Raw genomic sequence first — 13,643 nt, forward strand, 5'->3', positions numbered from 1 at the left:
AAGTTCACTGTATGTGAAGCTAATTGTATTAATACAACAGAAAACATGCAATTGTTTAAATTTCATTTCCAATATAAACTCAACTTTAATTGTCCAAAGGGGAGAGGCAATCAGAACAACCTCATCTCTCACTGCTGTTATTGTAGTTGGCCAAATTTACATGCCCTCAAGGTACGGAGGAAAGCACAGCTACTTCTTTTAAAGAATGAATTCTTAATTATCAGCAGTGGACATAACATTAAAAGGTTACTGTTATCCTTCTTACTTGGCAAGCACATAATGGGAATACAAATTATTTATTGCTGAACAACAAACATCCCTTGGATTTTTAACCAGACCTACAGGCGCTAAAGTTACAGCCTGGATCTCTATACTTAACATAACAGCACAAATATTCCAGTCCGGTTCTGGGCAAAAATGGAAACTTCTGTCATTGCAGTTACTTCAGATTAGAAATTTGAAGCAATATCACTGTTGATATTTATAGTTAGAAGTGGCATTCTCAGTATGGCAAGACAGTACCTTGAAAATTCATGTACCTGCTTTTCCCTTCTTGGCTTAAGCATGAGACTGGAATGCCAAATGCTTCCTACGAGTTGCATTTTTAACAATTTCCACAAAATATAATCTGCATAAAATTCTTCCCCCTGCATAAAACTAGTGGTTTCTTCCCTATTTATTTATTTTATCCTGCCAATTTTGTTTAGTATTAACATGTTTTTCTCAATATGAGACAAAAATGGCTTATAATATACACTAAAACAAAATACTATAGCTAAAACAGTATGAAGTGCACAAGTTTAAAAAGCATTAAATAATCTATATGAAGATATGCGCATGCACGCACACAGAAGGTACAAAGACACAAACAACCTGCCCAGTGCGACTACCTTTACCACTTCATGTAAGAAAAGAAATGTTCTCAGATAACTGTAACCCTAACCCACTCCTTATTTGGAATATCTATTTCAATTCTTAGAAATCATCTAGATCTTTCTTTTCACTAAATTTTGCATTTGATTAGGATTTCAAAGCAGATGTAACCAACCGGAAATGGCAAAACATAGGTATAAATAGATGCCTAAACTGTGGAATTTAGTGCTGCAGAGGAGCCCCTGGTGGTGCAATGGGTTAAACCCTTGTGCCGGCTGAACTGCTGACCAAAAGATTGGTGGTTCAGATCCAGGGAGCAGGGTGAGCTCCCATCTGTCAGCTCTAGCTCCCCATGCCGGAACATGAGAGAAGCCTCCCACAGGATGATAAAACATCAAACGTCTAGGCGTCACCTGGGCAATGTCCTTGCAGACGGCCAGTTCTCTCACACCAGAAGTGACTTGCAGTTTCTCAAGTCGCTCCTGACAGGACCAAAAAAAAGTGCTGCAGAATGGTTGCCAACTAAGAATACTTAACAAGGGGGTGAGAAAAACTTAATCCTTAAACAAGGGGATGACTTGCAAAAATACTCGCTTGCTAATAATCTTTTCTGACTTCCCAACATAGTTTTTGATTTATTTTGCTTCCTAATTAATTGCATGTGGGCCTGTTACAGAAGATATGGAAGACTGCTTGTCTAGAACTGTAAGGCATTCTGAAGCACATTTTTTGACTTGGACTGATTCATATGAATGTTGTCCTTACTGATAGCTAGTAAGAAAACCAGTGTCTGGTTTAACTTCATGTTGTCTATTTTTCCCTCCCCAGAATGCTGCTAGTGCTTTTAAATAAGATATACCACACACCATGGTCTACATTTCTCAAGAGACATTTGATGATTTGAGGTGTTATGAATGGTTAACAAATAGTTATTTGGTTTATACTGGTTATTCTTCATATGCCAAAAACCTTGTCTGACATTGGATATTACACATTTTGGCTAACATCAGGGTGGCATCTGCTGCTTTGCTTCAAGAAGAAGCAAAGTCCCTTGGGACTGGCTCTGACATTCATCTTATGTTTCCTTCTCATATTTTCTCCCTCATCCTAATAATGCTATTTTTTAAAAAAAATTAAGTAAAACTATCCACATTTTGTTAAAAACAGAGCTATGACAGTAGAAAGTGTAGAAAGCAAAGCTTTCAACTTCCAATTCTCAAATGGTTGTCTGTTTTTGCTTGCAGAAAGTTCTGCGGTTTCACTGTCATTGATATCTTTACCTACCCACTCCACCCAAAATTTCACTAGTCTGATGTAGTATCAAATCATGGAAGTGAAAGGGAAACTCAAAAACTGATCTGGCTTGACATTATTCTCTGTAACATGCAGATTAAATAACTGCAATCTTATGGGTCATTTATAAAATTGATTCGACTATGTCAGTCATTCTTGGATAACATTTTGAATCAATTTACTTGTGCCTCATGTTATGACATCTGGTAGAAGTTTCTGTCAATGGTGTAAAGTTACACTCACCAATTTGTATACTAGGTATTGTATCTTTCTGCTGATTACAAAGAGGGCTTATTTCCATGTCGAATTTCTGCTCCAGGTCACCTACAAGAAAGAGGGAGCAACTTTAGAAGGCAAATCTGGTATTGCACATCTGTTATACATAAATCACAGTCTGAAGGACTCAGCAAGAGAATAGAAGCCCCATTTAGATTTGCTAACTCTTCAAAACTTATAGAAAATGAAAAATAGTATTAGCTTCTTCTCCTTGTCATGCAATACTTTCTAAAGAACACGTAAAGTACTATTATGAAATAACACATGCTTAACCCTTACAGTAGCAGATTTAGTCCCAAGAACAAAATTTATGGCAGACATCACTCATAATGGAACCTGCAAATGCTGGCTATGTACAAACAAACAAAAAACAAACAAACATGTGAACAATTCTATAACATATGTGATTTTTTTTACATTTTCGCAAGAAAAAAATAATGCCAGGTACTCAGAATAAACATCCTATTTCATACCCAGACATTTTTGTATGGTCCAATACTTTGGAAAACTCATTGGGATTAGACAATACCCCTTATCAAGGTACTTATTTTTTAATCTGCTGGAAGAAAAAAAATAGAGCTCTCTACCTGCACCAAGATTTAATGCCAATTTGTGCCATTCAGCTGCTATGCTGGTGTTTTGGATTGTTCATGATAAATTTAAAGTATTTAAATTGTAAATCTGTATTACTTTCTGCTGAAAAGAAGTTGTCAAAGCCCCCAGTTTTTGAAGGCTTTTTGTACAAAATTCTGTACAAAATTTGCACAGGTTTTGCCTTCTGTGCACAATTTAAGCAGGGTTTTTTGTAGTATAGGAAGGAAGCATTTTCTTTGCATAGCACAGCATTTCCTGCATGAAAAAAGTTTCTACATTGAAATACTCTTTTCCACACAGAAAATGCTACTGTCTGTCTTTCTTGATTCTTGAAAATCCTTTTTGAAAAAAATATTTTGAGTACTCTTTCTATTTCAAGATGATGCTTCACTCAGTTTGAAAGCAACCAGATATTGACAGGGTGTTCACATGAGATTATGTTGTTATTAAATGGCATAGTAGTAACTTAAGCAAGATTGTAGCAATAGACAATACTGTGGCTCAAGACCCTCCCAGCTTTCACTGAGATCTTTGTCACTGGGGTGAATACGGAGAGGCTAATCCTGTTAGATTTCTACGTGTCCCATTTGTCCTTTTAATGAGATCAGCATATTTTTGTGGTTGACTTCAAATGAACATGCAAAGTTGTCTAGCTGAGAAACTGCCACTTTCGATTAACAAAATTCTGATTTATGGCTGAGAGCGCCAGGTGAGAAGTCTGTCAGGATGCTGACCTTGCCTGTAGAATTCCTCACAAACCCGTTCACCCCACTGTTTACTCATTTCCCAAAGCCGGCAAGGATTGCAGATGTCTGCACACTTCAACGCAATCTGAAAACAAAGGACAATATGCTAAGAAAGATGTAGCAAGCATAAGTAATTTCAAACTTACTATTTTTGTAAGATTATTTTTATACTAAGAAGGTCAGTGTAAAATGGGGAAATGAAAATTGTTCCGTCTAGTAAGGAAACCTATGATTTATTTCTTGTTATTAGATATGGTTCATATAAGCAAATATTAAATGAAAAGAGATAAAAGCTTAGAAGTGAAATAAAAACCTACAAGTTCATAAGTAAAAGTGCTTCTTAAAAGTTCCCTTTTGTGGAACGCAATAATATATTGTCTTAGTATACAACATTTTAATCCAAATCAATAGTATAATAATGCCTGTTAAAGAACTTAAGTGTTTCTGCCTCTAAAATGAGCACGTGACTTCTAGATTTATGGGTCTTATGACAATTTACAATTGCTTTTTAAAAAATTTAAAACTCACAAAATGTAAATAATTAAAATGCAATTAAACTATAAAAATAAAATATAATCATTGAAGAACATACAACCTAAAAATCAGAATAACACAAGAAAATAACAAATAAAAAAATCCAGCACATTGTACAGATTTGTCCTGCCTAAACAATCAAATTCCAAAGATGTCCCATGTTCTCACCAGGTGGGACAGAGTTGGGCTTCAACATCAGTTCTTAAACACATAGCTAGGTGTGTAAGTAAAAATATGGCCCTTTAATTAACCTCAACCAGAGCTGTATAGGTTAAAATTGTGCCTTGAAATGGATAGCAGTCAATACACCAATAGCAACAAGGGAGTTGTATACTTCCTGAAGCCAGCCCCAGGTAGCAATCGCTGCAGGTCCTTAGATCAGTTGAAGTTTTCAAACAGTTTTCAAAGGCAGCCCCATATAGAGCAGATTACAATACAGGCAGTTCCCAAGTTACAAGCAACTGATTTACAAATGATTCATAGTTAAGAACAGGGGTGAGACAATAGGAAGTGGGAGAAGGAAGAGAAATCCACTCCTAAAAGGGTTATCAGAAAATGGTGCCTCCACTGAAGCTTTCTTGCCAATCCTTGTTTCCACAACAATCCAATTCTTTTAAAATTCTGAACAGGTGCACAGACAGCAACGCAAATAAAACAGGGGTGTTAACTGCTGCTGCTGCTCAATCGCATAGTCGTTTCCGACTCTTCGTGACCTAATGGACCAGTCCACGCCAGAGCTCCCTGTCTTCCCTATGCCATCCAAAGTTAAAAAGTCATTGTGATCAGATCTGATGACTCAAGAAACAAACACAGCTGGTGCACAAGACATAACTGCGCAAACCACACTTCTAGCTACCATCAAAATCTGAGTCTCCAGGAGTTGTATCCAGGAGCACACCCAAGTTAGGTAATGCATCACCATAAAAGCTACCAAAATAATATTTCTAACTCTTTGAAAAGCGACTAGCTCTGTCATTAACTTTGTTAATCAGCCAAGAAATATTCCAGACTCGGCTCCAGTGTCTATACACTTCATAACAGGGCAAAGCATTACATTTTGCTACAAAGTCCAGCCCCCTATAGAAGACGAGCAGACATTTTGATTGGAATCCTTGGTCCCATTCTGTCAAATTATATAGACCCCGGGGGAAAGTATTTGCTATTGGCTTTTTCCCAGATTCTGTGATAAGACTAAAATGGCTGCTGAGAAATTAAAGCTACCTGAGCCTGAAGAATAACCCAAAGTGCCAATACTCAAAGCAATTGGTAGAGTTATTGCTTAATGAGAGGTCTCTCAATGCCTTCCACCTATTTTGTGCTGCATGTTTCTTCTTCTCAGCTAGCAGGATTTCAAATTGCTTTTCTTACCAAATAATACTCTTGAGGGTAAGGCGCTACAATTTTCCTTCCTATCTTGTACATATCCAATTCTAAGTTGTTTTTTTAGTTACACAACACATCTTATTAAACCACTCAGAAGCACTTTCTTATAAAGCATTTCTTGGATGATTAAGACAAGTTTAAGTGTCTTTGTACTGTAATTTAATTATTGCAGCCCCATAAGAGGGAAAGTTTTATCAATAGCACAATTTGAAAAGCAAGTGATCCTAACATTTACTTCTTCTGACGAGCATAGTCACTTCTATTGCATTTAAGCTAAAACTCAATATAGGCATTTATCTCAATTATGTACAAGAATAGACATTATGAGTGAGATTAAAAGATAGGTTGTTACTTTCAAGCCTATTTCCTATAGAAAAGTCTATAAACCGCATAGAGGAGGCATGAGACATGATTACATAATTACAAACAAAAACCAAATTCTGCTCATCAAAGCAACAATTTTCATTCACAGCTGTAGCCCTGTATGTCTCAGGCATATACTGCTAAAAGTAATTGCATCATTTGGACTAATGCAACTAAGAACATATATGTCAATATCACTATAAATAACATGAAAAAAGACATGAGCACCATTACTAAAAAGATCTCTCATTAGCTTTAGATTAGTTGTAAGAAATTTAGATATCCAATCCACTATATAGGTCTTCAAATGTTTCCATGTCTGTTTTATAGATTTTCTAGTTCATCTATAAAACAGCTTGCAGATATTGCAGAGTAGAAAGAACTTGAATCTAAACCTGAGTAAAACAGCCATAGCAATTTTATATAATGGGGTGAGTCCAAAGGTATCTCCCCTTATGAACCAGCTTGGACATGAAGATCTGCCTGCAAGGCCCTGCTCTCAGTCCCACCCCGTTCGCAGGTGCGACTGGCAGGGACGAAGGACAGGGCCTTCTCAGTGGTGGCCCCTCAGCCATAAAACACCCTCCCCAGTGATATTAGATTGGCTTCCTCCCTCCTGGTTTTCAGAAAGAAAGTTAAAACCTGGCTGTGAAACCAAGCATTTGGGGAGTAGTACAACCACAGTGCAATATACAACCATGGAGTTAATATAAATGAACTAGCTTGGACTATGATTACAGGAGTAGGTGCTATGTTTATAACAGTTATTTAATTGTATTCATATGCTTTATTTTCTTATTTAATGTTTAATATGTTGTGTGTTTGTATGCTTTTGTGTTTCAATGTGGCATTGAATTATTGCCAAACTGGAAGCTGCTCTGAGTCCCCTCTGGGGTGAGAGAAAGCAGGGTAAAAACGCAGTAAATAAATAAATACATTTAGTTATTACCTGAAGAAAAATGGAAATTAATAGTGCTAGGCCTGCCTTTACCTACTCTTTCCTTTGTGAGGCTCAGTATGTATTATTTATAAAATGACCATTCAAAACTTTTATTTTAGTAGGACGTGTTTCTCAAACTGAAATCTATATAAATAAAAATGTGATGTCCGCCTGTTAAGGACATGAAATCTCCCAAACTATTCCACCTACAGTTATGAAATTTGAACACAACATAGCAATTGACCTGGCAAGTGTTTTAAGCCTACTCTCACAAACGTAACCCACCTGAGAAAGGTAAACCCCAAAGCAATGGCCAATCAGTCACCTCCACCCTTAGCTACCGTCCTAACAGACAGCTCCTTAGCAATGGCCAAGCACTCCCCTCCTCCCTTAGCAACCATCGTAACAGAAGGCCCCTCCCCTTAGCGATGGCACAAGTAATGGCCAAGTAGTCTCCACCCTTTAGCAACTAGTGTGAGTGGGGCCGCACAGTGCGAGGGGAACGGATTTCTGGTCACTTGGGCCTCCAACTGATGGATCACAGTAAAGTCCAAACAGCAGAGTTAGCTTCAGCACTCAGCTTAAGCATTCTTAAAAGTCTTAGATTATTTATGGGGGAAACTGAGCAAGATCTCAGTTATTTATATTAAAAAGTCAAAGATACACGTCCTTTATTGAAGAAATTAGATTTTTCAGTGTCTAGGCATATTGCATACATTGCATCACATTATATGTAAGCGATTACATTTTCATTAGGACTAAACCATTAACTTAATTTTTTTCCTTAGCAGGCATTTCTATATTTAACACAGAGAAAAAAATTAACATCTTCAGCTTAACTTTGTGGATAAACTCATATGTATTCAAGGGAGATAATACTTTTTCTTTGGTATTTCTATATACATAGCAGAAGCCAATGCAAGCATAATAGGAAATATATCTTCATCATAGCCTAGACATTACCAATATTCCTGCTTTTTTATCAGCTAGGACAATAGTATCACTGTGGGTGGTGTTAACAGCCACACCTGTATGGCCTATGTCTCTAATAATAGGGCAAGCTTTAAAGTAAAAACTCTTTAGGGCAAGAACGAATAAATAATTGAGTAACAGTACGGAAATATAATTCAAATTGTTTGGAATGTGATTCCCAGGCCTCAGTACAGTAGAGTCTCGCTTATCCAACATAAACAGGCCAAATTACATTATGATTTTACAAATTAAGCACCAAAACATCATGTTTTACAACAAGCCTGCCACTTGTTTGGGAGCATGGCTGCGCTTGTGTTATTGTTGGGCATGTTGGCCCGCTGTGCGTTGCTGCCTAGAGAAACAGCTGTGGATCTGGGCGGGAGACAGACTGCGTTGGATAATACAGAACGTTGGATGAGCGAAGGTTGGATAAGTGAGACTCTCCTGTACCTGAAAAATACTTTGTGCTCTTCCATTCTTTCCCCTGCATAGATACTGCTTAGTACCGACAGAGCTGAGCTAAGGTGTTCTGCTGCCTAAAATGAGTGTAAAATAGCTCCATATTCCCTTTTATGAATGGTGGCCAGTGGCCAGTTCTGCTTTACTCGAGGGCAGCTGGCTGCCTTACAGAGAGCACAGTAGGCAGTGCATGTACTCTGTCCTTCGGCAGCTCTCTACCATGTGCCGTCTTCCAGGATCTGTCCCTGCACTCCGCCTGTACAGCATGTAAGTCTGTGCTCCTAGCAGTTGCTCCTTTTTATGGTAAATGATTTCTCATACAAAGCTTGTTTTGATCAAAGACCCCCCATTAGTGCGGAGTGTGCTATAATTATTTTTCTAAAGTGGGAGTATCTACTTTGTCATCATCTATTCTTCTCTTCTTCCGTCAAGAAGTAACAAATATGTTAAGTAATGTCCTTTCCATTTGAAATTGAATTATTACCTTTGCTAAAAGCTGTTTAGAGGTGTCAGCCCCAAGCATTTTGTAATTGCATTACTTAGTCAATGAAAGGTACTTTTAAGGTTAACCACAATGATGCTTGGTGGCTGTATTCTAAGGTGTCCATTAGCTACTCCATTATGGATAAGGGGGAGGCTGAAGTAGTTTGAGTCCTTTTGAAAAGCAAGCAGGCAAGGAAGGAGTTTAGTGGCTCTCTGTAGTTAAAATGTAGCAGTATTAAAATTATTTGGAGATGTGTTGTACCTCTTTCTAATAAAGTGACGAGAAGCAGTTCTTGGTTCTAAAAGCCGGATAGGCAATCATCTTGTTTTCATTGCATTTCTCAGAATTCTACCAGCATTTTTGACTTGTCTCAGACTCACAGCTGGCTGCAAGATAGTTTTTTTTCTTCCTGTGCAGAAATTCATCTAATCACCTTTTCTACACATTTTGCCCACCAACTGAACTCTACATTAAGGAATGGAGGGATTTCTGCTCTCCAACCCATATCAGGAATTATTAAATTCCTTTCTATATGGAAGGCCTGCACAATCTATATTCGATTTCATTTCAGTGCAGATGATTTGGAGAACAAGGTAGGACCAGCCCTACCTAAAAGGGATATGAAATACTTCCATGATGTCTGTAGGCAGACCCTAATTCAAAAGAGACACCTAAAATTTAGAGAACAGCTAGATCTTGACTCAGCAGTACAGAAATTCACTCACATGGGAACTAATTTGATTTTTTTTGCAACTTATGATATTCTGAGATGATGAAATTTGTATGAGAACTGTAAGTTTCTCCACAGCAGGATCTCAGATTTCTGTGGAGCCCATTTCCTTCATTTTTGGCTCATAAAAGCTCTCATGTTTTTGCATAAGTTTTCTGAAAATTCCTCTCAAAAGCAATCTATGAATGCAAAATATTGATACTGGATGAATCTCAGAAAGGAGAAATAGTAGGAAATGGTCAGGGGAGAAGAAGAGAAAGATGAGAAAATACTGTACGCAACAGAACAGGTTGGAGAACTCTCACTATCATTACTAATGTGTTCAAGATTGATTTATTTTTTTTCTGAAAGCACCAGAAATTATGAATAGGCTTTTCATTAAGATGATTAAAGTAAATCTCAGTAGTCTGGGTCCAAGACCAACATTACATTGCATTAATCCTTTCTCTCTATCATACCACTTTGAGCAAACCTGGTTTGTTTGATTTTAGAAGCTAAAATGGATTAAGCCTGATTAGTACATTAATGGAAGACCCCCAAGAAAATTCTATGGGGTCTTTCACACTACACAGTTATAGTGCTATTATTCCACTTTAACTACTACAGCAATAACTGACAATACTGAATTAGATGGACTAATAATCATACTTGATATAAGGAAGCTTCCTACTTTTTGAACAGCTTAAGGTTTGTATGTTATTTTAAACAATATTGCTTTAAGCCTTAGGTTTCAGTAGTTCTAACTCATGATGAAGGGAAACGTACGTATGCAATATATTCATACACGACAAAAGCACTGAGCACAGGACTTTGCCTCCCTTTTCCCCAAACTCTGACAATGATAAGCTATCAGTGGTTGTATAACTGCATTGTTAGTCATGAAAAGAAAAATGCCTAGAAAATAACTATTATTATAATGATGGGAAAAACCATCACCATTTACCTGAAGCATAAAGTGCCTGTCTGGAGCATCCTCTAATTTCAAATCCTGATTTTTGAGATGAGTTTTCAACCGGGTCAGAAATTCATTCTGCCTGTTGATGTCTGTCGCCAAGATCAGGGAGCCCAGCTGTTGTTCAATATCTTGCCTGCAATTTCAAAAAGAAAAAAGAGTGCTATCTTTTGTGAAATAATTGTTTAATACTTTTTGTCCTATTTGAGATATCTGCGGGGTATTGCTACAGGGGTGGGGGACAAAATGGGGGTACTGCCTGATCAAATAAAAATACTGGCAGCCCCCAAATTGAATTATCCTCTGGTCCCCAAATGTGTAGCGTTGTAGAGAGTGATGCAGTGAAGATCCTTTACACGTACAACTCTTATATTTTCTATGTTCATATTCCCTTGGTAACTTTGCTCAACCCTTTTCTTTAGATGATCAAACTATTTCTAAATACTCAATTGAAATTTCAAGTTAGTGTAATATTAGAAAATTGCAAAGCACTAATGGAAAAATTAATAGTGGAGGAAGAATTGTTATGGGGAATAATGTCCCATTTTGCTCCCCCAATCCCATAGCTCCATGTCTGATACCAACTAACAGACCACAGTCTTATACCAGAACTAGTACCAATGTAGTCCTCATGATACACCCTCTCAGAGTTTCCCACTACCACCATGGGATTTTATGTCCTATAGAAGGAAATAATTAGAGCTTTTATTACCTCCTTAGAAGCAGGGAATTTTGGGGCTAGTACGGAGTTTGGCATGGCCAAACATGACTCTGAAAAAGATCATGACTGAAGTACTGTTTTATTTTGGAATTTGCATGTTAAGTGAAGTCATGTCAACCAGAAGGGGCAGCTGTAGCTCTCCAGGTATTTGGAACTGCAGATCCTACCCTTCCTTTCCACTTGCTAGCAGTACCTACTAAGAGGTGTACGATAACACCAACACCCTTCCATATCTGGTGGACCAGGCCGAGAAGCAGATGAAACAACTGACCAGGACAAGATGTAGATGGGGATCGGCATGGAGCCTTTCATTCTAAATCATATTTGGATGTTGTGCCACAGTCCAACTGGGGTACCATTCATACTGCATAATTACAGCATTGTGGTTCTTATTTATTTATTTATTTACCTTATTTCTACCCTGCCTTTCTCTACCCCAAAAGGGACTCCAGGTGGCTTACATATAGCAACCATTAGATGTCTTAAAATACATACAAACAGAGACTAAAAAACAATTAAATTTAAAATTAATACATATTAAACATTTAAAAACATTGCATTCAATATTAAAATCACATCATCTGAAAATCATAGTCCAAGGCTGTTCCATCGTCGATTATACATAATTCCAAGTCTATTATTGCACTGTACTAATTACCGAAAGCCTTTAACTGTCTTGGATCTATCCTATAGAATTCTGGGATTTCCACTTGGCACTTTATTGCCAAGGAATATATCTAGGTTCTTAGCAAACTACAAACCCCAGAATTCCACAGGACCCTTCCACCAACTTGGTGTTACCTTCCCTCAAAGCACTGACATGGCTTTCCCATTTCCTCTGTTTACAAAGTGGATAGCACAACTGAATGGTGATGGGGTAACTGGACGTGGTCCTAGAATGGATACCATACTACTTAAATTGTGTGGTTTCACAAACCTATTTTTTTCCTTAGGACTTTTGCTAGAAAGGGTATACAGACTCAGTTTCTCTTTGGACACTAACATGTTCATCTAACAAAACGCTGTAAATCTGGCCAATTCATAGGGTTTTGGGTAACCCACATCAATGGGCATACCATATTAGTCCTTTTCTCAGACTGTAGTGCTTACCTCTCTTCCTTTGGCAAATGTGCAAGCAGCCTTGATTCCCGGAGCATGCCTATTGTAGACCTCCAGTGATGGTTTTCTAGTACGGAGACATTCTGGAGAAGGAGCAAGGAAAAATCAACTCAAAAACCTCACTATGATGAAGCAAGATGCCATGTGTATAAAGCTGCAGGCCTCTGTGCACAGATCCCTAATTGGTTGGGAAATTGCTGAAACTAATTTCCTCGCCCTCTTTCCAAACCAGAGTTATGCATACAAAGCTCCAGTAGATACTTGGAATGCTGCCCAGCAGCTGTTTGAAACAGATTGGGAATCGAGGCTTCCTCATTAGCTGTATCAATGTAACAGCATTAGATGCCCTCAAGTAAGCAACATAATGCTGTTAAGCACATGCCAATTTGGCATGTTAAGCTTGGTGTTAATACTATGATTAACACTGATGATTGCTGGTGAGTTTGCAAGGTCAAGACAGCAAAGTAGGAGGGGAATATGTTTTCCTTTTCAACTGCTTATAAAAACTAGAGACAAAGTCTGCATAAGATAAGAAGGCATTTTTCACAGCAGGAGCCATGATCCCAGGTCCTTGGGATCATTGCTGAAGGCTCCTCTGCTGTCCTTGAAGCTCAGATCAGACCTTTGGACATTGGGCAGAAAATGATGAAGCCTGGTACATGTTGTTCCCATCTGGAAAACAGTTGAAATCTACACCAGTGACAGAAAGGATAAGAGAAAACACACTGGGATCCAGCTATGCCTTTCTACCAAGGATTGAGATTTGCTGATAGGACCCTCTTCTGTGTCTCACCAGTGAGACTGATATTATTACATTATTAATTAATTAAGTTATAGACAACAATTATTGTGATGGTTTAGTAAATACCGAGGTTTAAAGATTTTATATTAGATTTTATATTAAGGGCAGTTTCAAAGGTGGGTGGTTTTCTTTGCAATCAGATATTCTTTCTGTCTGGACACTATATAGGGAACAGGTAGGGCACTGCCAAATAGGTTCTCCAGCCTTTCCTTCATGCCCACCTTGTACAGAGGCTTCTCATGCGTCCCAGGAAACTGAATTCTGAAGATCCAAACCTTGGGACATTTGTTGGGATTGACATGGGAATCACTAATAAATCAGTCATAATCATGGATGGTATTTCCCAGCTTCATTCTGGTTAGACCTTTAGTTCAAACATTTAGCATTTAATGTATATGCCAG

The 13,643-nt window shown here is 37.9% G+C and overlaps 1 protein-coding gene across 6 annotated transcripts in view; it reads right to left on the bottom strand.

Moving 5' to 3' along the window:
* The window catches only part of pde7b (phosphodiesterase 7B), a 243,153-nt gene that overhangs the window by 2,342 nt on the left and 227,168 nt on the right, over positions 1-13,643 (bottom strand). For all 6 annotated transcript variants that reach the window (XM_008114527.3, XM_008114526.3, XM_008114525.3 and 3 more), the window contains 4 exons: positions 12,431-12,522; positions 10,591-10,735; positions 3,771-3,867; positions 2,410-2,490 (listed from right to left, as the gene is read on the bottom strand). In XM_008114527.3, the coding sequence (XP_008112734.1) occupies positions 2,410-2,490; positions 3,771-3,867; positions 10,591-10,735; positions 12,431-12,522 (415 nt within the window). The remainder of the gene's footprint in view (positions 1-2,409; positions 2,491-3,770; positions 3,868-10,590; positions 10,736-12,430; positions 12,523-13,643) is intronic.

This window comes from Anolis carolinensis, chromosome 1 (assembly GCF_035594765.1).
Source record: "Anolis carolinensis isolate JA03-04 chromosome 1, rAnoCar3.1.pri, whole genome shotgun sequence".
Taxonomy (NCBI): domain Eukaryota; kingdom Metazoa; phylum Chordata; class Lepidosauria; order Squamata; family Dactyloidae; genus Anolis; species Anolis carolinensis.